At 40.8% G+C, this 24,426-nt stretch overlaps 3 protein-coding genes across 3 annotated transcripts in view; 1 reads left to right on the forward strand and 2 right to left on the reverse strand.

Moving 5' to 3' along the window:
• The window catches only part of osp (myosin phosphatase Rho interacting protein outspread), a 74,703-nt gene that overhangs the window by 48,410 nt on the left and 1,867 nt on the right, over positions 1-24,426 (forward strand). The window contains 7 exon segments of the mRNA XM_086837534.1: positions 14,280-14,345; positions 15,041-15,629; positions 20,703-23,365; positions 23,486-23,620; positions 23,687-23,826; positions 23,941-24,090; positions 24,155-24,272. Coding sequence (XP_086693660.1) covers positions 14,280-14,345; positions 15,041-15,629; positions 20,703-23,365; positions 23,486-23,620; positions 23,687-23,826; positions 23,941-24,090; positions 24,155-24,272 — 3,861 coding nt within the window.
• On the reverse strand, positions 6,672-8,325 carry Adhr (Adh-related). The gene is made up of 3 exons (XM_020955133.2): positions 7,718-8,325; positions 7,086-7,490; positions 6,672-7,024 (listed from the first exon to the last, which is right to left on the reverse strand). The coding sequence occupies exons 1-3, from the start codon at positions 7,811-7,813 to the stop codon at positions 6,707-6,709; spliced, it is 819 nt and encodes a 272-aa protein (XP_020810792.1). The 5' UTR covers positions 7,814-8,325; the 3' UTR covers positions 6,672-6,706.
• On the reverse strand, positions 7,920-9,658 carry Adh (Alcohol dehydrogenase). Its single transcript, XM_020955134.2, has 4 exons — positions 9,571-9,658; positions 8,883-9,010; positions 8,416-8,820; positions 7,920-8,349 (listed from the first exon to the last, which is right to left on the reverse strand). The coding sequence occupies exons 2-4, from the start codon at positions 8,979-8,981 to the stop codon at positions 8,083-8,085; spliced, it is 771 nt and encodes a 256-aa protein (XP_020810793.1). The 5' UTR covers positions 8,982-9,010; positions 9,571-9,658; the 3' UTR covers positions 7,920-8,082.

The following is a 24,426-nucleotide window of genomic DNA, read 5'->3' on the forward strand; positions in this document are numbered from 1 at the left end:
CGTAACAATGTACCAAAAGTTAATAATAGTTTTGAATTCCGACGTAAAATTATTTAGATATCTTTAAAATAATTTCATTTTGTTGACTAGAAAATATAAATATGCGTTTAGATTTCTATAAGAGCAAATTGAAATTATACTAGATGACTTTTATGGCAAATTGCCATAGAATATTCGTAAAAGAAATATGAACAAAATAATATAATCAATAATTATATTAATAATAATAAAACGCATAATCATATTTGCATCATCTTCAAACAATTTCTTATATTCACTGTTTCAAAACAAAGGTTTTAATTTTATTAAAATCATATACTTTTAGTGACGAACAAATAATATAATTCGCAAGTATTATTGCAATCATCATATCCATTGCTTTTCTATATAATTATATTATAAAAATAGTTTTGTTTTTTCTCAATATCATTTATTTTTCAAAGGAACAAATAGTTCTCAAATAGCATAAATATTTAAAGAGCTGGATTAGCTACCCCAAGTTCACTTCTTTTCTTGATTTCTTCGATTGTGTTTGTTTTATATAGTTAATACTATAAAAACTTGTTGAATTGTAATATTTTAAAATCAAAATTAGTAAATTAAAAATATATGAAACTATTTCTGTAATTGATTTTAACAAAATCCACATAGACTCAAGTGCTTCAATTGCTTATACTCTCCATCACAATTACTAAACCCATTAAAAGTCATTGTTTTTTTTTTGCTCTGTGCATTTCCTAATGATGCAAGACAGCAAAATGTTGCGAGAAATTTCAGCGGCAACTTCTCTTCTGGTGGGTAAGAGTTGCAGCAGCAGCAGCAGCAGCCACAAAGACGTTCTAAATGTTACGTTATATTATTGCATGTTGCTGCCACCGTCGGTGGTTCCCCGGTTGCCACCACCTCCGGAGGCTCTTTCACAGATGCGCCTCGAATTGGGTCTCTTGGCTCTGGGCGCTGCTGCAGTAGCCTTTGTTGCAGCAGCTTTGTGGTTGGTGCTTTTATTGTGTAATCAGCAGATAACGGCATTTAATGGCTGAATGAGTTTTCCCGAAGAGTGGAAAGGGGAGTGGAGATATATATATATATATATATATAGGATAGGAGCCAACGCATTCCGCACGAGCTTTAGTTTAGCGATCAGTTTTCTAGAGCTATTTTTCGATAACTTACTTTATTTTTTTCGACTCAGTAGCTTTTTTTAATTTTTTTTGTTGTACTTTTTCGAACTGGTCAGTTGAAGCGTGGCGCTAATCGATTTCTATTGCCGCAATTTGGTTTCCATCAAAATTTGAAATTACCAAATTATTTCACAATTCGTTGGTTTTCCGTTAGTATCCCATTTCGCAGGTCTTTCGTGAGGCAGCTCAAATTGCAATTGAGATACTTGTTATTATTGGGATTGAGTTGTTGATTGGAGGTGGATTTTTTTGTAACAGTTCCGATTCCATTTTTTGCTTATTAAAAGGGTTGTAATTGCCCCAGATTGAGGAAAAGATCATGGGAGATTAGGGAAAATCAAGAAAAGTTTCCATAAGTTTGTCAGAAAGTAATTTGTATTAATTTAGCATCGATTTGCTTAAAAAATATCATACTTTTTATTCAAGAGAATATCATTTAAAAGGTTTAAGGACTGTGTGATACAAATTTGATTATATTTAACAGGATTTGAAGAATCAAACAATATATATACCAATATGTATCTCAAGAAACTTTCAAAACACCCATAACAACCCATTTTCTTCTAATTTCCCATGATTAAAAAAAATCAATGTAGAATAGGAAAAAATCAAGAAAAGTGTCGTCTAGGATGTCTGGAAATTTGATTTAATTTAATCAACATTGATTTGTTAAAGAAATCTAATATTATTTATTCAAGAGAATATCATTTAAATGGTTTAAAGTCTTTATGATACAATTTTATATTGAGTTTTACTGGATTGAAGGCATATAAAATATATACCAGTATACATCTTAAGATTTAAACTTCCAAAACACCATTAACACCCATTTTCTTCTTATTAAAAGGGTTGTAATTATAATTGCATGAAATGAAAAATATATGAAGGAGGAATAGGAAAAATTAAGACAAGTTTCCAAAAGATATCAAGAAATTTGTTTATCATAAATTCGTGCAATAAATATCATAGTATTTGTTCAAGAGAATATCATCAGAATAATATATATATCAGAATAACCTTTTATAAAGCTTTTGTGATGCATTTTTTTTATTGTGTTTAACCAGAATTAAAAAATGAACTCCTAAACCACCCGTAAACAACCATTTTCTTGCTGTCAGAATCTTTTTAAATATAAAAAAAAAAGAAAATCCTATGCGGAACGATCAAAATGCTCTAGCAAGTAATAACAGTAAACGTTGAACTACTGGCCAAGATTGATCAAACGATTGCCTCACGTCATCGTCTTCATCATCATCTTGGCAATCAATGCAATGCCAGGTTCCAGTGCCTCTCCTCCCCCTCGAATGCCAAAAGGGAGAAGGGAATGGAACCACCAATGCGATTCTCTCCCGTCAGCACGCAAGAAAACAGCCAGGTCTTCAAGATCTGTCGGAGCAACTCCTCAACTCCAATGAATCCCACTCCTCCTCTTCTCCTGCCTGAGCGACTGTCCCAACTGACTGGCCAGATCACTCCTCGGTGGAGCAGCAGCACACCACACACACCAAGCACACACACATCTTGGCCATGGCAGCAAGAACAGCTACGTCGACGATGACGGCGACACATGCTATGGGTACATAGCATAAAAATTACTTCCTGATTGTGTTACATGCACCCAGGACCGGTCCAAGTGCCCCTTTTACCGCCCTTCCACTTTTGAGAATATTGCTTATTTTAACAGTGAAAATAAAAATTGTAAAGTTGAGGAAAATCAGAGTTCAGTATTTATGATATTCCGTTAAGAATTAAGTTTCTGGAAATTTTTACATGTTTTTATATATAATAGTTTCTTTTATATATCCTTAATTTAATAAGGGTTTAAGTGTTAAATATAGGTTTGAATGTAGATGTAAATATTTAAAAATTATACTTTTTGGTGGAAGATCAACAGACAGCAGAAATAATTGAACCTAAAGATATGCATCAATCTTAATTTGAAAAGCTCTTATGTATTCAGTTTTTAAATTGAATTAAATTTTTAAATTATAGGGTCGGAAATAAGCCATTCACTGACTGCAGTCTTTTTATATCCTGGAAGGAATAAATATCAAATATAAAGAATATATGTACAAAAAATATAAATATCATATAGTTAAATCAATCAATATACTAGTGTGATGTGGGATATAACCCGAAAAAACAATCCTTAAACATTATTTGGTAAGGATATTTATCGGTTTAGATATTGTAGATTTGAGAATCAATTACATTTTTATTAATTTTATTATTATTATTACTTAAGTAAAAAAAATTTTAAATTCTCGAAAAGCTTTACTCTCCAACCGCTTTCTCTCAGTGCATTGACATCTTTTCACATTCGTCTCTTGTACCTACAAAGTGGTTTGCTGCCTCAAGGCTGAAATTGGTATCTGCAGAACGGGGGTTCACTTTGCGGAAAAGGGGAAAAGGGTCGTCGGGTTTTGTCAGCTCTTGCGTGGGCCAACATGAGACCCCCCAAGCTAAATGAGATGACTTCGTCACCGGAACGGGACCAGCGGAGATCTGTATCATTCAAAAGTGTCAATGGACGCAAATTTGCGAAATGTTTTCTATTTATATACCAACAATTGTCATGGGCATTTTGTCGGGCCCCATTGTCGCCGGGCACGTGTCGGAATCTGGGATCTGGAGCTCAACTTTTGCTCCTGCTCTTGCTCCACTCCCACCGAGTGTGGAATTGTCCACGGTCGCCAGCTGAATGGAGGGTCTTGGAGGGGTCTGGCTTGGCGATTCGAAGCGGCAACACCCGGAGGGCAAGAAACGTTTTTGCCCCTCATTTTTCTTCAATGTTTCATGTTTATTTTTCGCTTACTGCATTTTCTGGCATTTAAGCTCCGCTCTGATCTATCTGTCTTGCCAGTTCTAAGCCAACGAGTTGGCCAGTTTTCCGCTCAAGTTTCTGTGTCAGTCCCAAACCCGGAGCACTTGTCGTGATTAGTTTGGAAAAATGTTGGCTATTAATTTGCTGCCTTGAGTAACACTTGTTATTTGGCTTCGCATTTCGCATATAATCTTGTCTGACCGACCGCCCGGTGCCATGTGCGAGCCATAGATAATCTCCATGTTCCTTCCCCTGCGAACTCCACAAAGGTGGCTTTTGGTACTCCCCTCAGGCCGGAGTCTTATTCCCCAGCAAATGGGTATTGAAGCCAGTCGATTCTGCGGGTATTTGCTCTCGTATCCAAACATGTGTTCCCATGTTTATTTTCGGTAACGTTGCCACACGAAAATGTATCTTATGAAATGTATCGCGAGATCGGTGAACTTTTGCCTGGGGATCTATACAGAAATCAATGGAGTGTTGTAGGAATTAACATAAAAAGAACAAATGTGACTCAAATATGGTGAAAGTTGGAGTCTCAAGAGAGAAATATGCAATGATCTATCACATCTTTATCTATTGAGGAAGAACGTTCTGCTTCTTACTGCTAAATATTACTCTTATTAAGTCTTTTGGATGTGATTTACTGTACATCTTATCGCTTAAACTAAAAGTGCCGCTTCATGTAGTTGCATAATCACAATCATCATCTTCTTGGCTGTGGCGTGCATCCGTCAGGTTAATTAGTAAAATACCTGGTGACCAGGCACGTATTGCCATTTAAAAAGCATCAGTTTTTTCCACCCATTATTCAGTACAGTTTTTTTTTTGTTATTTTGATTAATCTCCACCTACTGCCGGCAACCGGTCGGTCGGTTGCATGTTTTTTGCCCAATACATAGCATAGTAAAAAAATATTGCAAACTAGTCGAAGCTTTAATACTCTTGTAAATATGGATAGATAGGTTTAAGTAATGAGGTTTCTTCAAGTTAAAATCCATTAGAACTAAGCTAAGACATATATTCTTGAACCTATTATGATTTATCCACCTTTATCATAAACAAAAGAGCTCACTTTTCACCTATTCCCGATTTTTGAGCCTCATGTGCCCTCCCATTATGGCCATTGCGCCCTAACCAATCGATTACTTCCTGCATTTTTAGATGTACCCCCCTTCTTCTCTCTCTCTCCTTCTTGGCTCCCGGCAACCAGGCCAAATTAATCAAGCGTACGCCAAAAAAAATCGAATAAAAAATATATAGGAAGAAACCAGAAAAATTTAACGAACAAAAAGGAGTTATAAATGAAAAATGCTGGACAATTGCATGGTTCGCTTACAGTGACTAATCGATTTTGGGAATTAAGTTGCGCTGCTGCAGAAAGGAAAGCAAACTGTGCAAACGGAAGTGGACAGCAGCAGTGGTTTCTGGAAAAAAGAAAATGCTTTGATATGGCCTAGTCGAAGCCAACCAACAACGTTTGCAATGCCGTTGCGTCGGGTCCTCAATGTCCGTTTGCTATTGTGGCTCTTTTTTGGTCTGTTAGCTATTGATTTTTACGAGCCAAGTGGTGGCCCCGACCGAGAAGGAAGACAGCGACAACGCACTCAGATTGGAAGTATGCCAAGGCGGTGTGTGCCACACAGTTCACCCTACCAGGCCATCTCTCCACTCCCCCAACCTAGGTATATATGTATATATATATCCATTCCCGTCCAACGTGTCGGCAGATTTGTTTGTTTTCACATTCAATTCTCGGTCGCTCGATTGGGTTTCCATCGGTGTTTGGAAATGTGCCAAAGTTCAATGCACGGCATTGCTCTGGTAAAATTTCGCACTGCATTTCGCATAGTTTGGGTTAGAGATGATAGAAAAATTCGATATATCGATACTAGATTCGATATTTGATGCGAAAACCGATACCTTAACGTTTCGATATACACTCTGTGTGATAAATCTATAAAAGGATTGTTACAAAATACCAATAGGATAGGAAAACTACAACTAAATGTAATTTAATTCGTCTTACTTTAATTTCCGATGACATCTACAACTTAGCAATATTTGATATATAAGAACAAATATATAGATTTGATATGATATTGAGCAAGATATCAGTTTTTTCCTATTGAAAGATATTTGCATCCCTAATTCTGTTGCCTTAAGAGGAAGTACTATGATTGTGCACAAAATTTGAAATCTGTGGCATGCATAGCCCTTGACTTTCCATTTGAGATCAAGATAAAAAACTTAAAAAAATAAGTAGAACGCTTGAATAATTAATATAAAGAAATATGCCTCTAAAATACTTTCGATAACTTAAATAACTTCGGAAATATTTAACCACTTAGAACTAAAATAAATATTAATAAACCAGTTTCTATGATCCCTTTGATTTATTAAGTTGTAGTTTCAAGCATTTTGAGGTGTCTAAAATGTAATATTTGTTGCTTTTCTCTTTGTTTACTTTGTCAAATTAACTATCCATGAACACATACCCATAAAAAATATTTAAAAAGTTTCCCAACGACAAATTTCTAATCTAATTATGTCACCAGCTTAAGGCATACTTTTAGGCACACATATATTAGTCATTATTCATTCACACCTCCCCCATATGAATACGGATCCAAATCTATATTCGTACAGAAAATAAAAAAGTCTACTTTTGGTGACACTTGTTGCTTTATTTTACTCGCAATTAATCGTGTTCTTCATCGTCATTGCTCTGCATATAGTTAACAAATTGATCGGCCATATGCCAGTACCAATGCAACTTGACCAACTCCAATCCGCCCTTATCGGCAATCCATATTCGACCATTCTTGGATCTCTCGATGGCATTGACAATGTTTTGGCCACAAATGGCAGTCGACTGGCAGGGGGCGTGGCGCAGGCGATCGGCAAAGGATTGGCCATATTCCAGGAAGGCCTTCAGTTCGCGGTCCACAAAAACTCTGGTGGGGCCACAGCAAACAGCCATTACAGCGACACCATTTTGGGAATAGTACAAAGGGTCCTGCAGGGAATAATAAGGACACTCTAAATAATATATATATGAATTAGGCGATTCCTCTTACCGCCAGACTTCTGGTGAAACCAATGACACCGAATTTTGAGGCACTGTAGGCACAAAATACTGGAGATGGATCCAGGCCAATAACTGATGTAACATTCACTATCAAACCACCAGATCCACCCATTTTTCTATCCATATAGGGCAAAACAGTGGCCACTGTGTTCATCATTCCCGTTAAATTCGTATGAATGGTGGCATCAATATCATTCTCATCGCACAAAGTGGCTCCGTTGATCAAGACATCGATGTAATCCATTTGCACCATCACCTCATCGAAATACTTTTTCATTTCCTCCCTGGCCATGGTCACATCGTAGGTCCAGAAAAATATCTGAGTACTCGGTTTGATGGCCTGAAGCTGGGCAATGGCCTGGGGATTCTCAGTGCTCTGCAATATGGCCAGTTTCTGGTGGGGGAAAAACAACGTTTAAGCGAAAGTTCTTAATCCTTCAACTAAATCTAATTCAGGCTGAAACATAAACCTAATTACAACACCGAAAAAGAGAAAGAAAAAAAACTAAAAACTAGCTCAAGAAACAAACATGAAAAACTCATTAACTTAATTAGTTTCGACAGAGCTAGTTTCGAGCTTAAATCTGGGCGGAAAACCAGCCCAGCTTCCCGCTCACTCACCGCTATGTTCTTGGTCATGAGAACCTTGCTGGTCTCCAGTGCAATGCCGCCACAGTCCGCGACATAACAGACATGCTTCCCCGTCAAATCGAACATTCTTTTCCGCTTTCCTCGACTGTTGTTTTACGACTAAGTGGTGACCATTCCTGAGCAAACCGCTCTACCCTTTTATCTATTTTTAATTAATTTTCAAGTCTTATCATTTGTTTTGGATTTCTCAATTTTCTTCTTTTCATGAGTTTTATTATCGTATTCTTTTGAGGGGTTTAGATGTGAGTGTGCATCGGATCAGCCTTTTTTGCTATTCATGAATATCGTGTGGTTCACTGGAACCTTATGAACTAGAGTGTTACTTGGTGTGGGGATTAGATGCCAGAGTCCCAGTGCTTGGTCCATTGGATGGGCTCCAGAGTGCCCAAATCCAGCTTCCAGATGGCACCATTCTTGTTCAGCTCAATGGCCTTGACAAAGTTCTCGGCACAGGCCTGAGAGGGTTGGGTGGGATGGGCCAGCAGCTTCTCGGCCACCTGGGGCTCCACATCCAGCCAGGAGTTGAACTTGTGCACCAGAGTGGTGCGTGTAATGCCTGGGTTAACAGTGTAAGCGGTGACACCAGTGATGGGTGCCAGTTTCTGTAAATAAATCATGACATAAGTTCAATACTCAACCCAAGACTTGGACTCGGGTGAAGTACTTACCGCCAGGGAGCTGGTAAAGTTGACCACAGCAGCCTTGGTTCCAGAGTACACAGGCACCTGGTAGATGGCATTGAATCCCGTCACCGATCCAATGTTGCAGATAATGCCACCCGGTCCACCCTTACGCTTATCCCAAAAGTCCAGAATGGCCGTCGTGGTGTTGACCAAACCCGTGTAGTTAACGGCAATGGTGCGCTCAATCTGATGATCATCCAGGATGCCAGCTCCATTGATCAAAATGTCCACAGTCTTGAGCTTGGCAAAGATGGTCTTCAGCAGCTTGGTGGTCTCGGCAATGGGCACAGTCACATCGTATGGGTAGAAGGTGATGGTCACCTTCGGATTGATTGCCTTCAGTTCGGCAATGGCTGCCGGGTTATCAATGCGATCCAGGATCACAAGGTTCTGGAAGGAAGACAGGACACTACTGTAGCTCTCTTCCCTATCAATTTTTGGTTAGTACCTACCTTCAGGTCCCTCTTGACCAGCTCCTTGCTGGTGTCCAGGCCAATGCCGCCCAGACCGGCCACGAAAATGACGTTCTTGTTGGTGAGTGTCGTCGACATGGTGAACTCCTTTGGCTCGCTCTTTCGATCTGTTTTGGATGGAAAGAAGGTTTGATTACTTGTTTGGTTTCCAGCAGAGCTCCCTCCCGTATTTATAGGAAGACAAGTCCCCTTCTCTAAGCTTTGCTAACGTTAAGCTTTCGTATTATCTAGCATTACGTGATCGGGCTACGTGAACTGCCGCCGTCGCCGGTTCTCGGTTTATTTATTTATTTCTTGATTAGGTTTCGGCACACTTCGGTTTGTTTTTGTTTGGCATCGTATGCCGGCCAAGCTCTTTCGAGAGATTAGCATTCCGCTTGTATATATGTATAAATTATGAAAAGTTTGGAAAATTACTGCTAGTCTACACGCGCTGTGCTATCGAGATAGTCCAAGTCCGTCAAAGCAAGTTAACCGTCTATGTTAAAGAGTCTAATTATAGACATTACGCACTGAAAATGGATCTACCCTATAAAAACCCTCAAGTTTTAGCCTAAAACTATCGAACTGCCTATTTAATTGTATTACTGTAAGGACACTAATGCCTAAAAAGAAATAAACTGCTTTCCTTTTCTCAAATAATACACTTTGCATTCGATTTACTTACTTGATTAATTGAGTAAATTTCAAGAAATGCACTTCTCCGTTAGCCGGTCTGTACAACTGCAATTGACCACTGCACTGAGACAATAATCGCCGACTTTGCCTGCAGCTTGGCCTTAAATACTCTTCCGTCTGTGGGTGGCAGTCGACGTCGACGGCTACGCTGACGCCAACTGCAGCAGCGCTGCCATAATTTGTAATATGTAAAAATGCAATAGAAATAAGTAAACAAATGATCTTCAAATAAAAAGGCGAGCGCCAGTAGAAAAAAAGAGCATAATAAAGTACACTGAAAGAATAAATAAAGTGATCAGAAGAGCATTTAATGTGGTCATAAATGTGTCCCAAAACGTATTTATAAATGTATCTATAAATATACTTATAAATGTATCTATACATGCATCCAAAAATGTATCTATAAATATATAGACCATTATTTAGATTTAAATGTAAAAGGTAGTGTAAATGGTAAAATTTTTAGTACACTTTATATTCTATTAATACCAGAAAACTTACTAATTTATCTAGCTATATCTTCTTTAGATTTACCATAGGACCAGACATGTCTAGATCGACTCGTTTGCGGTGCTTTCAATAATTGTACTCAACTTTATGGGGTCAGAGTTAACTCTAGCACCTAAATGTTATAGTCCCCCAAAGTGACTTCTTGGTAATTTTTTTCCTCAGTGCAAAACCCCACTCAGAGAGGATAGTAAGAGCTTTAACCTTGGGTGAATGTCAAGCCAGGCAGCAGAACCGTAGCCTGTATTGTTGCTTTTGTCGCAAATTGACTTCAGCTTAATTTGCATACGTGTACCTCTCGGAATCGAGTGCCTCATGGGGCGCGGCGTTTGTCGAAGGCGGCGTAGAATCAATCTGGAAAAGCTGGAAAGCCAGAAGAACAACACGCCCCCAAAAACAGCTCATTAGCATGACCGCTTGTCCACAGGTACGCGCTGCGACCAAGCCCCACTCTGGAATCTGGAATAGCGGTTTCCAGTGACCATAAAATGGACTCCGCAAGTGCAACTAAAAGAGCTTAACCCATGTTTAAATAGTAAGAACATACTTTGTATAATTTAGTTGTGGGCTAAATCTTATCTTTAAACTATAGACCCATGTTTCCGTCTTCTATATCTCTGATTATTTTGAATACTCTCAATTTTAAACAATTTATTCAATAACATTTGAAAGATCACAGATATCATTATATCATTATAAAAGGCATCATGAAAACTGATAAATAATTTTCTCTTATCTTAAATTGTTGTTTTATTTGTATAGTTTTTATTTGTTCTCATGAGATATAATATATAGTATAATATAATTGATTTGTATTGTCTTAAGTGGGTTAAATTTGTTGATCCCGCAAAACGATGCTACGTGTGATGAGTGCGAAAGAGATAAGTATGCGGAAGAATTAAGCATTTAATTTGCATAAAAAATTCTTTAACCCATTTAATATAGTAGAATGAAACACACACACACCTCAAGTTTTGCCTAGATGTGGGATAGATCTACATACATATATATATAAATATTAATAGACATACAAAAATATATGTATTTATAAATCATAGCGACTTTCTGTGACTAGAACTGAGATTCCTAATATCAAAAACATACACACGCATACGCATATTCCTCACTTTGCTATTTTTTGACTTTAATAAATCTATTTTTATTATGTATAGACATAATTACTTCATAATCACATTATGCATTATCTCGCAACCTGCTTCGACCACACGCAGAATGCATGCTATGGAAAATTCAGTTGCTGATAGCATCTTTTAATGAAAATTTTCCCCTGCAAATCGATAGCTAATTTTCCAAGTGACCCACTAATCAAAACGGGTTGCTCTGCTGCCCCGGCAACGGCTGAGGGAGGCAATAACAACAACATCGTATGACTATTCACGCCTCCAGACATTCATTTGATATGGTCTGACCTGGGGTGGTCTGAGCTACTACATATGTACATACATATATTCCTTATCAGCAGACGGACAACGTCTTTCAATTATTTGGAGGCAGGGCATGATACACTCAAAGAATGAAATTTTCCATCAAAATCACTACGAACTACGAGCACTGGGGAATATAAAAGTAGCCAGGGTATTACGCTTATCATTGAAGATTGTTTGCTATTAATAGAAGTTTTCTTATTATTATGGTAACTTTTATTTAGACATTTATTTCAGTTTAAAATGATATTGCAGCTAAGAGAGTTTAAAAAGCTTATTGGCTGCCAAAATAAGCGAAGATTGAAATAAACATAACATTACAACCAATGTAGTCAAATTGAAGTTTTCTGGCTTAATTTAGCCTTCCAGGGTATTATAATTTTAGTGAAAGCCAGAAACGCAGTGAAGAAGTTATTTCTGACCCCATAAATCATATATATTCTTGATCCGAATCAACTGCCGAGCCGATTTAGCTTTGTCCGTTCGAAAACAAATTTTTACCAATTTTTTTTTTTTTAAATTTCATAAGGGGTTACATCGTTAAAATTTTACAAATGTCAAGAAAAATTAAAAATTTTTATTTTAGTATGCAGATTTGTTAACCTAATAAAAACTAGCTTAGAACAGTTTTTTGATTAAAAATTACTGACTTTTTGCCTTAGTTATGATCGATTTTCACTGCAAGGGTATGGGATTTTCGGGTTCCCAAAACTAGCTTCTGTTCTTGTTGGAGTTTATTAACATTTCTTAAGGAGAGCTACTTTTATGTCTGATTTTTCTCTAATTTTTAGCCAATTAGTTTTACTTCCAATTGATTCAAATGTAACGTTATTTAAGTATTATTTATGTACATAAAAAAATTCGGAGCATTCAAGGGTATCACATTTGTCGAGCATATTTGATTTTAGCTCTCCTACGTGTTAATATTATATTTTAACTAAATTATAACTAGTTCTTTGTCAATTTTTCTGAAATGAATCAAATAAACCTAATATCAATATCAACTATCGATATTTTTATGACACTACTATCTAGGCATTTTTCCCAATTTAATGTAGAAATTGCAATGTTTTTCTTACAATGTACTCTATAAGGTGCCCAGGGAGAGACCCTTATCGGCTTGGCCCCCACGGCATGCTGCCGGTGACATTCAACCTCTCCTGAGGTAATGACGTACGAGTACTTGTCAAAACCGATTTGCACCAGCTCTTGTAGACACAGACACAGTGAGGCCCATAAGTAGACGCTAGAGAACATTGAGATGTCGTTCCTCCGACTAATTAAGCCTTTGCCATTGTCTTTCCGCTGCGAGTGTCTGCCTTTGTCTATTAAAATGAAACTGGGGCTTCTAAACGCCGACGTAGTATAAGCTGCTTACCTCGGCTGTACTGGGGCGAATGTGAGAAATGGGAATTCCAGGGGAGTGTTTGGGGCACGGAACCCTATAGACACGTTCTATGTGCATATTTGGGGCATGGTTTCCATTGCAACTAGATGCAGAAGTAATCTAATTTACTCAACTATTCCACAGTTTGACCCATTTGACTCATGTCGATCCAAGCACACAGGGAAAATTGTGAAAATGAACAGTCGCTGACGTAATTCAAATCAGAAAATCTTTCCAAAGATCAGATTTCGCTTTACGCTTGACTTTGCTTTGGGGTCTCTTCTAACAAACCGCAGAAAAGTTTACTAGATTAGATTGTTATAAGAATTGGTATAAATAAATGAGAAATCAGAGACTTTGCATAATATTAATTGAGGGATAAACACTCTTTTGTTATGTTTAATTATGTTACTTTAAACTATGACAAGAACTAAGCTTTTCTCAGTTGAAGAAATATGTTGTATCTTTCACTTTATTGCACCTTTCATTATTTCCCACTTGAAGTATATAGGGATCTCTCACTTCAATATTTATGAATTCAATCGTTAAAAACCGCAGTGAGAAGAGGAATGCAAAAAAGAAAAAATAAGTCAAGAACTGGAGCGCAGATCGGAAAATGGTGCTGAGTCTTGATTATTCGTGTGCTAGTTGGCTTCTTCTAGGCCTTATAAATAACACACTCGACACACCTCACCAGTCCCACCTCCCGCCCCCGATTGTCCCATTATTGGAACCTTACCTTTGAGAAGGTGCGAGCAACTAGCCAGTTGCCACGTCTGCCTGCCCCACAGATTTCAACGTCATCTTCGGTGAAGGTTGAGCTTAATTTGCTTTGACTTTTAGTAATTTGCATAAATATCAGGCACACGTTGAGTCCTACACGGCTCTAGCCATGCCACGTTATGTTATGACTCTGGCAAACTAACAATAACAATCAGAATCAGATCCAGATTCAGATTCAGATCCACATCCAGATCCACACCGAATCAGTGACGATGCGAAGGCGTCGTTTTCAGAGTTGGAGCTTGGAGCTTGGTTACCTTTCATGGGAATGACAACAGCAGAAAATATTTATGAAAGAACGAATTATAATGGAATTATGATTTCTGTTGGGGGCGTTGAACATTATTTACCCCAATCTCTATACTCCCTTTTGAGTTTCGGGGCCCCACCTTTCCCACTTCAAATTGCAGATGACAATAAAAATTTACAATATAGAGATCAGGCGATATATGCATATGATTAATTAAAATTTGTTGCTTAAAGAAATGATTTTGAAGCAAACAAAAAACTAACTATTTATTCTTGACATTTAATAACGAATTTTTAATTTATACATTGTTTTTATTTCATTTTCAGCGCTGGCAAAGACGATGGTTTGTTCTCTATGACGATGGCGAGCTGACGTATTCGGTTGATGACTATGTAAGTATTCTGTTTAATAGTAATTATAATATAGTAAAAATATATAAATTTGTTACTGTTGTGTTCATAGTATTCAAATTTTATTTATACAGTTTTACGTTTGGGGGGTTCTGTCTTGTAAACAAACAATATAATATAAATAATAATAAAAAGGTCATTAGAAATAGGAATAGTATTAGTAAATAGTCAAGATAACAGCCTTCAAAATAAACACAGGCCTCGAGTATGACCTTGCTCTTGAAACTATTCACTATATACATAAATATATGAATATATAGTTGATTACCTCTTATCGGTAGGCGGAAAATATGAGTTAATCTATTGGCCAAAGTGTACTTAAGTTTTTTGTACTTTTACGAGGTTCGAAACTAAATTAAAGAAAGCTCTGTTCTTGATTGTAGGGAAGATGATTCAAATCTGTATACTCTTGCTCAGAGAATTTATATATTTGTTAAGAGTTTGAAGAGAGAATATCAACATGATGATCAAAAATGATGTAACAAAGAAAATATAACAAGAAATTTCCTTGCAGAAATTAGTAATGTAGTAATGCAAATAGTACTAATGACATATTTCTTACAAGGTGTTAGATTGTTTTTGGGAAATTTCTTATTATCTAATTTTAAACTCTTATGAAACCTGAATTTAATATATTTTTTAAATTTTTTATTAATTTCTTCATCCTTTTTTAACAGCCCGAAACCATACCGCAGGCCTGCATCGATATGACCAAAGTGCTGGAAGTGAGCAGTGCCGTGGAGGTGACGGGTCATCCCAACTCAATAGCCATAGCTGCTCCGGAACGCGTGACCTTTGTGAAGGGCACCAGTTCGGAGGAGTCGCAGTGGTGGCTCAATATCCTAGCGGCCTTTCCGAAGTCAAAGGGACGCCACAAGCGCAGTGCTACCCTCCCAGGTGGCCAGGTTGTGGGCAGCCTTCGTCAGGGGGGCAACAGTGACATGACACTCGCCACGAAGTTGGGCAATCGACACAGCTCCTATCACAAGGATACGCTCACGTCCTCGCAGTCGGCGGGTAACCTGCTCAGCACTTTGGATCTGGGACCCAGTTCCACGAAGACGTGCTCTGCGGCTTTGGCCACCACGCAGACTGCTCTCAATGATGACGAAGAGGACGACGGTGTAGAGACGGGCGAGGATGTCGAGGATGATGAGGAGGATGAGGAGGACTTGCCCAGGAAATCGAGTACCGCCAGCACAACTGGCTGCATAAGCGGACAGGACGAAAACAATCGAAATGCGGGCAATGAGATCACAAATCGAGGTGAGTGGGAATAGTTCTGGATTTAATTAATTAAGAAAACTCAAATTACACTAAATTAATTCTTAAAATATTTCAAACAAGTGGAGCCAATGACCTTGTAAAAAATATGGGTTTAAAATATCTTGAAGATATATTCTTAATGCCATGATATTTAGAGAATATATAAATTCGAAACCCAAGAAAATCTGAAAGACAAAGGGTAACCTTACATTGAGTAATTGATTCTACGACAACTGCTTGAATTGATGTTTCTAATAAATAATATTTCCGAAATTATTACTATATTAATTTTTTAATAAAATTAAAAGGAGTTCCTAAGCTTTAATAATTATAAGTACATGGAAATCCTAATATATCATGCTTATAAATTTAATATCTACAATTTTGTTCTTTATCAATATCAACAATAATAGATTCTGAATGAATGTTAGTTAAAGCTGATAGCAGACTTTTACTTTTTGATAAATATATGTACCTTGCAAAACCCATTCCTTAGCCTTGCATTATTTTTCATCGAATTCAGTGCATTTCATCCTTTTCCATTGTGTTGGACTCTGCTCAGCTCCAAGCTAGTATCGGCTGCTATAATTTTTATGATCATTTATGGCTTGCAGCAATCAAAATTATCAACCTCAACCCTCGGACAGACAGAGACAGGGGCAGACTGAAGGATTACAGGGATATTCAGGGCTGAGGAGAGCTGGGAGATGGGGGATCGTCGCAGTGCGTGTAGCTAGTTAAAGCCACAGCCACGAAATTAACCTTGAATTCACACAAACACAACGTGCAGCAAAAGCAGCAGCAACAGTGGGGCTTGTAGGGAGAAGAATCCCCTCCACTACTTAAGATCGTATAATGGTAGGCCTCATAAATTTCCTTCAGATCCCAAGCAGACCCAAGTGGGTCTGGTCCGCTGCGCTGGTTTGGTTGGTGGGTCGGTAATTGCAGTTACTGTGAATGTTCTCACATACATTGCTGCAGGATACTTGTTCATGGAAAAATGATATTCACGCTTAAATTATAGTGTGTCTGCTGCCCTCAGATCCGTTGCTGTGCCCATCAACGATGTATCCAAAGGGGTATATAGCATAGCAACGAACTGGAGAGCTCTTCTCCGCTTATAGTTACAAATTCAAGACTCAGCATCCACATCAAATGGCATTATTCAGTTGATAAATCGCCAGTTAAATAAGTACGTGAGCCAGTTCAAATTGTTGGGGCCACAAAACTGAAAGCCAGCATTAACTACGCACCTTCAGAGACTTAAAGAAACCTATAGAATATCTACTGATTTAAATAGAATGTAATGAAAACACACAGTTCTTAAGTATAGATTTCCCTGGAAATATTTCGCCTCTAGTGTCCATACTCACACTTGACACCTTTTTCGATTAGCATTGCACAGTTTCCGTGTAATGGGCCTAGAGAGTCCAGTGAGATCAGTTACCAGGACTCTAGGGCATTTCTAGTGCTGACACAGACTAATTATATTCCATCAATAAGGAAAATTGTGCGGCAAATGAGGCAATTCATTGGTCGGGGCGCAGGGAGCGGGCACTTTCAGAATGGGCGTTAGGCCACGAATGGAGCGATGGAGCGAAAGACTTAAAATGCACAACGACAAAGATTATAAACTGTCTACACCTAATAGCCGACGGCTGTCCAATGTCAGGCAGGGGCCAGTTGAAATATTTACCAAGTCAGTGCTACAAGATAAGCCCCTCTGGAGATGAGTCCCAGTGGAGTTACAGGCGGAGTCCCTCATGCATGGGCTGCCTGGTACCTACATAGCTCCATGTAATGGGTTAAGTTTTACGGCAAAGTGAATAATTACAGTGCAAATAAATCTCATAGAGTGGAGCGCGGAAAGGCCCCGATCTGTGGATAGGCTTAGAAATTGCAAAAGCCCCTCGGAAGAGGTGACGAAATGCAGCTCCCTTTTCAGGTAGCACAGTAACCGGCTATTAAACGCCCGAAAAAGTCCCCATCCAACAATAAGAGCATCAAGACAGGGCCCATTACAAACCAACCAGTTGCTAAAAGTTGCCCAAGAATTAAATGCAAGATTGTATTACATTGACAAATTGCAGTTGCCCAGAAGAAGAGCAGAAGTAACTACTTATGATTGCAACAAAGTAGTTGCTCTATCTGTGAATCAATTGCACTGGAAATTAAGTCTAGGAGTTTACAGAAGATTTAACTTTATTTCGATTAAATATAAGGTTTATAGTTTTACATAAAATCTGGTTAGATGTTTAATAGCTCAAGTTGCTTAATTGAAGACGTTAATAAAAGAAGCCTTAAGAAAAACTTACCTGGCTTTGACTTTCTATGAGATCTGTAAATAATAATGATCTTATTTAGAGATCTATTTTCATGACTCTACCAATCTTAATCTTTTATTAGTACATAACCTTTACACTATATCACTCGCTTATTACATCCCTTGCCAATTGTATAGGGAGTTTCATTAGTTCTCCCTTTGAATTCATTATCTTTCTATTGAGGAACCTCATTATGAGCCTCACATGGCCTCTGTGGCCATTTTAACAAACGTGTCCAGAGGCGGTACCCGGTGGATCCAGCTTCATTGAGGCCGGACAACTTCTGTGCAAATGCAAAATGACAGCATAGGACAGGCAAAAAAATACAAAAAAATATATATATAAGAGAAGAAGGCGTCCCAGCAGCTAACGATGCAGGTTGTGCGATTTACGAGGCTCGAGAGCACCACCACCACTGGCACCACTGGCACCACCAGCACCACTGGCAGTAGGAGCTAGAGGAGCCGCGGATACAGCCTCCGCCAATAACCAATCAATATTCATAAGTGTAACGACTTGTGAGCGAAATTTATGCAACATACATGGGTCTGGTCTGGCAGGATTTTTCTTCTTTCCTTTATATAATCAGGGATCAGGGGGGTATATCGTGGGGTCTGTGCACGGCAAGTTAGAAATTTTTCAAAGTCATCGTGTGAGGGTACCCCAGGGCAAGGGCAGGAGAAACGAAGCGATTCCAATCCAAAGGCAATTTTCGCTTTCGTTCGCCCAAAAGGCAGCCCAGGGCAGGTAAATCAACTGGCAATTTGATTATTTATTACGTTCGGGGAGGAGAGGCATCTGGTGATTGAGTGGGTTGTTCTAAGAGCGGTTAATTGTGGTCGTAATTAATCAAATGCTGTTAATTAAAGAATGGAAAAAAGGAGACAATTCTGAAAAGATCCTTTCGTTCCATATCCCGTCCCATACATTGTCTGTGTTTTCCTTGGGGTTTCTCAGCCAAGGAAACCATAATTGTAGAGCTCTGTGCATCAGCTGCGGCATCAACTTGCCACTTGCCAGCCCCATGTATCTGCGAACACAGTTTTTATCAACTTAATTACACTTAGCACCTTGCGCGTCCTGCTCGGACTCCCTGCCTGCCTGCTTGATTTGATCTTGAACTTGAAAGTTCGTAGTAAAAGCCACAATAAATATTAAATGGTGCAAAACACATCAAGGGCAGGCCACAAAAAAAAGGAATAAATATATATATATATATAAAACGAGACAAAGAGCCCAAGATAATAAAGCAGCAAGTGGGAAAAGGTTTATTGGGAGGACAAAAGCATCGAATAAGTGATGACCTGTAAACTCAGCAAAATCAAAAGAATTAAAAGTAAAGGTAAATCTACAAAGGATTTTATTTATTTCATCATTTCTTTTGGTAACATTAAACTGTAGCATTGAGCTCGTAAAACCCTAGACAGCTAAGCAAACTTAATGTCCTGCGTGTCCCTGTCTCTGAGTCGGCTTTTGCGCAATATCATAAGCATTATAAATTCCATTGCTGACATAGTCCCAGCCCCTGAACCATAATAATCGAGGAATCGTTGCCGGGGCCACTTTGGTCGCTTTAACTCTTTGTCCGATGGACCGACAAGTCGACCAATTAAAGTCATCTCTCCCTCCTCTATCCGAGGCCCAGTAACCTCCTCCTCCCCTTCCGCAGTTAGCACAGTAACCTTGAACCTGCTCGGTGAGTCAGTTAGTCAGTCAGTCCCCCCGACCCTGTTTCTGACAGAGTCAGAGAGGGGCCGGATCTCTGCAGATGAGGCTGAAGCTAAAACTGAAGCTATTACTGATGCTCGCCCAGGCGAAGTTCAGAGGCTGCTGGTGCACCACCTCCTTTCGCTTTTTGCAACAGCTCAATAATCAAGATAAACGCCGCTGAGCAGCCGAAAAGCGACCAACCTGTTCAACTGAACGAATTGATGTGCACTCTCCTCCACCAGTCTCTGGCTGGGATTTGGTATCCCATCCCATCCCATCCCATCGCAGCCTGAATTCCAGTCTGCGTCCCAGTCCCGGTCCGCTCGCTCGATTTTATGACCAGTCGGAAATTTGTATCATAATCATAATAAACACAAAGGTGGCGGCAGTCTGGAACAGGTCGCGGGACTCACTCCCGTCTAAATATATATTTTGTAATCACATATTTTATGGGACAACTCGAAGGAAGCTGCCTCTCGTCTCCGATGGTTTGTCCTCGACTTGTTCGGGTGTTAATAAAATTATGGCACTTCGGCGAGCTCTCAGGATCGCTTTTGACCGAACAGGACGGGCCTTATCGCGATCCCTCGGATCCCCTTACCGTGTGTTTTAATAATTTTATTATATTTGCGCGCACATAACTTGGCTCTCTTGCAGCGCTTTATGGCCCTTTCTGGGCATAAATATTGTTAGGGGCTGGGGGCAGAGCTCTCTCTCCTTCCGACAGCCTCCACGATCCCCTGTCTAAGTTAATTTTCAGTCAATGCCATTGATATGGTTTGCTTAGGTAGAAGTTCTCCAGCCAACTGACCAAATGAAATTGCCAACTTGCTCATATATCACAATATTTAATAGAGAGGTTGGGCCTTGTATGAGAATGGGAATGCGTAGATTGTATAAATATCTATCCAAAAGATCTCTTTGTAGTTTTAGGTTCTAAATTATAATAGTCATATTAATATTTGATTGGGGAAAACGCTTAAAGAGGTTAGAGAAGTTTACTAATGACAATTTGTATTACTTTGTATTATCTTTTCAGTTTCCCAGCCCACCACCTGCCTCCTGATCGAGGACATTCGTCGGGATGAGAAGACAATCAAGGATATTGCCAACACAATCACAAACTTGAGCCAGCAGCAGAACAAACGATGGTCCACGGCGGTTAACAATGCACTGAACAATCAGCATCAGCACCACTTCAACCACCATAGCCAGTATCAATCTTCACGGGATGAGACCGACTTCCAGGTGTCCTCCAACAAAGTCAACAACAAGACCCCAAGCACGGCCAGTGAAAGACCAAAGTCCCTGCCCCTGGCAGCCAATTCCACGCCAGCGATTGTTTCGGCCATAGTCAAGAAGATTCCCACAGTTATGGAACAGGGGGATAAGGTGAAGCCCACTGGAAGGCTGCAATTGCACCTAAAGTCACCGAAACATTATCAGCACGAGAGGGGTGATCCCGATGGTGGATGCAATCTGGACGAGCTGTGCGTCAACTACATGGCCAAAACAGATGAGCTGCGATCGGTGGGCAAGGCAGGTGGTAAGGTCTCCTCGGGTCAGGGCAAACCTCCTGTCAAGGCCACCGCCGAGGAGTCCCTGAATGCCAAAAAGGGTTGGCTGATGAAGCAGGATAATCGCACGGGTGAGTGGTCCAAGCACTGGTTCACCCTCAGCGGAGCAGCTCTCTTCTACTACCGAGATCCCTTGTGCGAAGAGCGAGGAGTTCTCGATGGTGTCCTGGATGTGAATAGTTTGACCAGCGTTGTGGCTGAACCATCAGCGAGTAAGCAACATGCCTTCCAGCTGACAACCTGGGACAAACAGCGCTTGCTCTTGGCCAGTCTATCACCAAGCTCTAGGAACAGTTGGCTGGCGGTTCTAAGAAGTGCTGCCGGATTGCCTCTCCTGGAATCTCCGCCCCAGCCAACGGACATTGAGCAGGACTTTATCAAGGCTCAGTTGCAGCAACCAACCTCCAGTCCCGTCACTCCTGGAACCCCAATTGGTCCGCACTTTTCTTCGGATGAAGAGTACAGAACAGCCTCGGAGGGTGGCCGAAGAGACAGCTTGGACTGGGGATCGCCATTGTCACCATCGCCTCCCGTACTAAGGAGTTGTCTACGCAATCGCAGCCTGGCCAGCTTGCACAAGAGGAGTCGCAGCTCACCGCCTAGCTCTCGGCGCAGTACGGTAGACAGTGTTGCCAGTGATGAGCTGCCCCTGCTCGTGGTTCCAGAGGAACTGCAGCCATCCGAGAGTCGGGAGCTGAAACAGCAGTGCGAGACCCTTCGGGCAGAAGCCTCTCTGCGGGAGGCCCGCATGTCAGAGCTCCTGGCCACCCTCCAAAGAACCGAGCAGCAGCTGACCGCCCGCTTGCAGGAGCAGCAACAGCAGCTGAACAGCGAACTGAGTTTGGCGAAGCAGAGTGCCTCGGATTTGATGCACAACCTGGGACTGCAGCTGACAGAGAGCCAGTGCCAGATCAAGCAGTTGGAGGATCGCCTGGCCCAGGGCATCGAGGAGAACGAAGGCCTGTACAAGCGTCTGAGGGAGCTCAAGGCTCAGGACAACAGCGGCGGTGGTCTGAGCAACCTGCAACGTCACAAAATTAAGCGAATGGACTCCCTCAGTGACCTGACCACCATCAGCGACATTGATCCCTACTGCCTCCAACGAGACTCACTTGCCGAGGAGTACAATGAGCTAAGATCTCGCTTCGAGAAGGCGGTCAATGAGATCAGAGCCATGAAACGAGAGCTGAAGCAGTCCCAAAACCAATACGATGCTCTGGAGCTGGCCCAGGCCGCTTTGCAACAAAAGCTGGAGCGGCGACAGCACGAGGATGGAGCCCAGCTGCAATTGATGGCTGCCAGGATCCAGGATCTGACCCTAAAGTACAGCAGCTCCGAGCGTCAGGTGCGAGGTCTCAAACAAAAGTTGGCCAAATCAGAGCGACGTCGCTCGCTCTCGCTGAAGGGAAAGGAGCAGCTGGAACTCAAGCTGAGCGAACTGCAGAAGGAGACGGTGGACAGGAAGGAGGGCACACCTCCCGAATCCTCCAGCAGCGAGTCCAGCAGCCAGTCACCGTTGAATGCTCACCTCCTGCAGCGTTTGCATAGCCTGGAGCACGTACTCCTGGGCAGCAAAGAGCGACTGGAGCAGAGTCTCTCCCAATTGCAACAGATTCGGGCGGGCCAAAGGTCACGTCGCTCTGTCTCCCCCATCAATGACCGCAAGGACGGCCTCAGACAACTGGAACGAGCTCTGGCAGAGACCTGCGTGATGGTCAGTGAGCAAATGGAGCTCACCTGCCTTCAGGATGCGTGCCACAAGTGCTGCGATCTGCGGCAGCGGGTGGAGAAGCTCTCCGCCCTGCAGCAGCAAACCGAGACGGATCTGCAGAGGAGCGAGCAGCTGCTGGAGCAACGGGAGAGTGACCTGGCCCAGGCTCTAGAGAAGTGTGCCAGTCAGGAGCATGAGCAGGAGCTGCTCCTGCAACAGCGCCAGGAGCTCAGCGAGGAGCTGGGCAGGCAACAGGAACGCTGTCGACGCCTGGAGAAACGTCTGGAGCTGCTGGAGCGGGAGCATGGAAAGCAACTGGAGTGCCTGAGAGAAGTCTACCACAATGAGCACACCAATGTAGCTGATGAGCAGAGCTTCCGGAAGCGGTACCAGACCGAAATCGAGCAGCTAAGGGTATGTATTTACTAATTAATTGCATTTAAATTAAAGTCGTAATATCTTTCAAGACAACATTTAATAAATATTTAGTCTATGAATCATAATTACAACTTAAACTTCTTCCCTTTTTTATAGACCCTCTGCGAGAAGGGCTTGAGTGCCATGGAGACATCGCATCGGCGGCTCACCTGTGACCTGGAGCAGAAACACAAGCTGGAAATTGAGCGTTTGCTGGCCGAGAAGGAAACCGCCTTGGCCGAGGAAACTCAGGTAAGAGTCTTAACATCCAGTTCAACTTATAAAAAATTGCTAACTTCCGTTTTTATAAACTTACAGGCCACTTTGGCCGCTCTAGATGCCATGCGTAAGGCACACCAGAGTGAGGTGCAACGGGAGGTGGCACGTTTCAAACAGGAGTTCCTTCGCCAGGTTCAGAGGGGAGAGCACATGAGGGGTGATGGAGCCAAGTTGAAGGAGTAAGTTGTAGTAAATACCTTTAAACATAGGATAATATACAAACCAAACATTTGACAACAAATAGTTCAATTTACTTAATTAATTTAACATATAATTCTATCTAACATTTTCAGGGAGGATCTCGAAGAGCTACGACTGGAAATTTTATCATTTTCTGAAAAGTATTCCATTAAGTGTGTGGAGAATGCCGCCCTGGAAGAGAAATTACATCTGGCAAACAGCAAACTGAGACACTTTCAGCAAATGCAGCAACTGGAACTAAGGTAGGGCATCATAATAACATACTTTAGTATTTCTTTACATACTTCTTCTATATATTACTTGAAGAAATCAGCAATTTCGTGCTCACTTGGCCTCCTCCGATGACCCGGCGAGTGATGTCCACTTTGTCCAGGGACTGACTACCGACTCCCGAGAGGGTGCCAATAATTGTGAGGATAGTGAGGTAAGAATCTACCAATAAAACCACTGCAAATCCCTCTCTTAACACTAGACCCAAGAATTTGTACAAATTGTGACTAACACTAATCACTACAAAGCAGCAGACAACAAACTAATCCACTTTGTTACCATCTTCCACACTATCTAAAAACGAAAAA

This window comes from Drosophila serrata, unplaced genomic scaffold (assembly GCF_035046125.1).
Source record: "Drosophila serrata isolate PLE 108 unplaced genomic scaffold, ASM3504612v1 contig_311, whole genome shotgun sequence".
In the NCBI taxonomy this organism is placed as follows: domain Eukaryota; kingdom Metazoa; phylum Arthropoda; class Insecta; order Diptera; family Drosophilidae; genus Drosophila; species Drosophila serrata.

Excerpts from the sequence above, each read along its gene's own strand:
- Adhr (XM_020955133.2), bottom strand. The coding sequence starts at position 7,813 with ATGTTCGATTTGACGGGGAAGCATGTCTGTTATGTCGCGGACTGTGGC. Across the intron at positions 7,491-7,717 it reads TCATGACCAAGAACATAGCG|AAACTGGCCATATTGCAGAG; the intron begins GTGAGTGAGCGG and ends TTCCCCCACCAG. Across the intron at positions 7,025-7,085 it reads GTTTCACCAGAAGTCTGGCG|GACCCTTTGTACTATTCCCA; the intron begins GTAAGAGGAATC and ends TATTCCCTGCAG.
- Adh (XM_020955134.2), bottom strand. The coding sequence starts at position 8,981 with ATGTCGACGACACTCACCAACAAGAACGTCATTTTCGTGGCCGGTCTG. Across the intron at positions 8,821-8,882 it reads TGGTCAAGAGGGACCTGAAG|AACCTTGTGATCCTGGATCG; the intron begins GTAGGTACTAAC and ends TCTTCCTTCCAG. Across the intron at positions 8,350-8,415 it reads ACTTTACCAGCTCCCTGGCG|AAACTGGCACCCATCACTGG; the intron begins GTAAGTACTTCA and ends ATTTATTTACAG.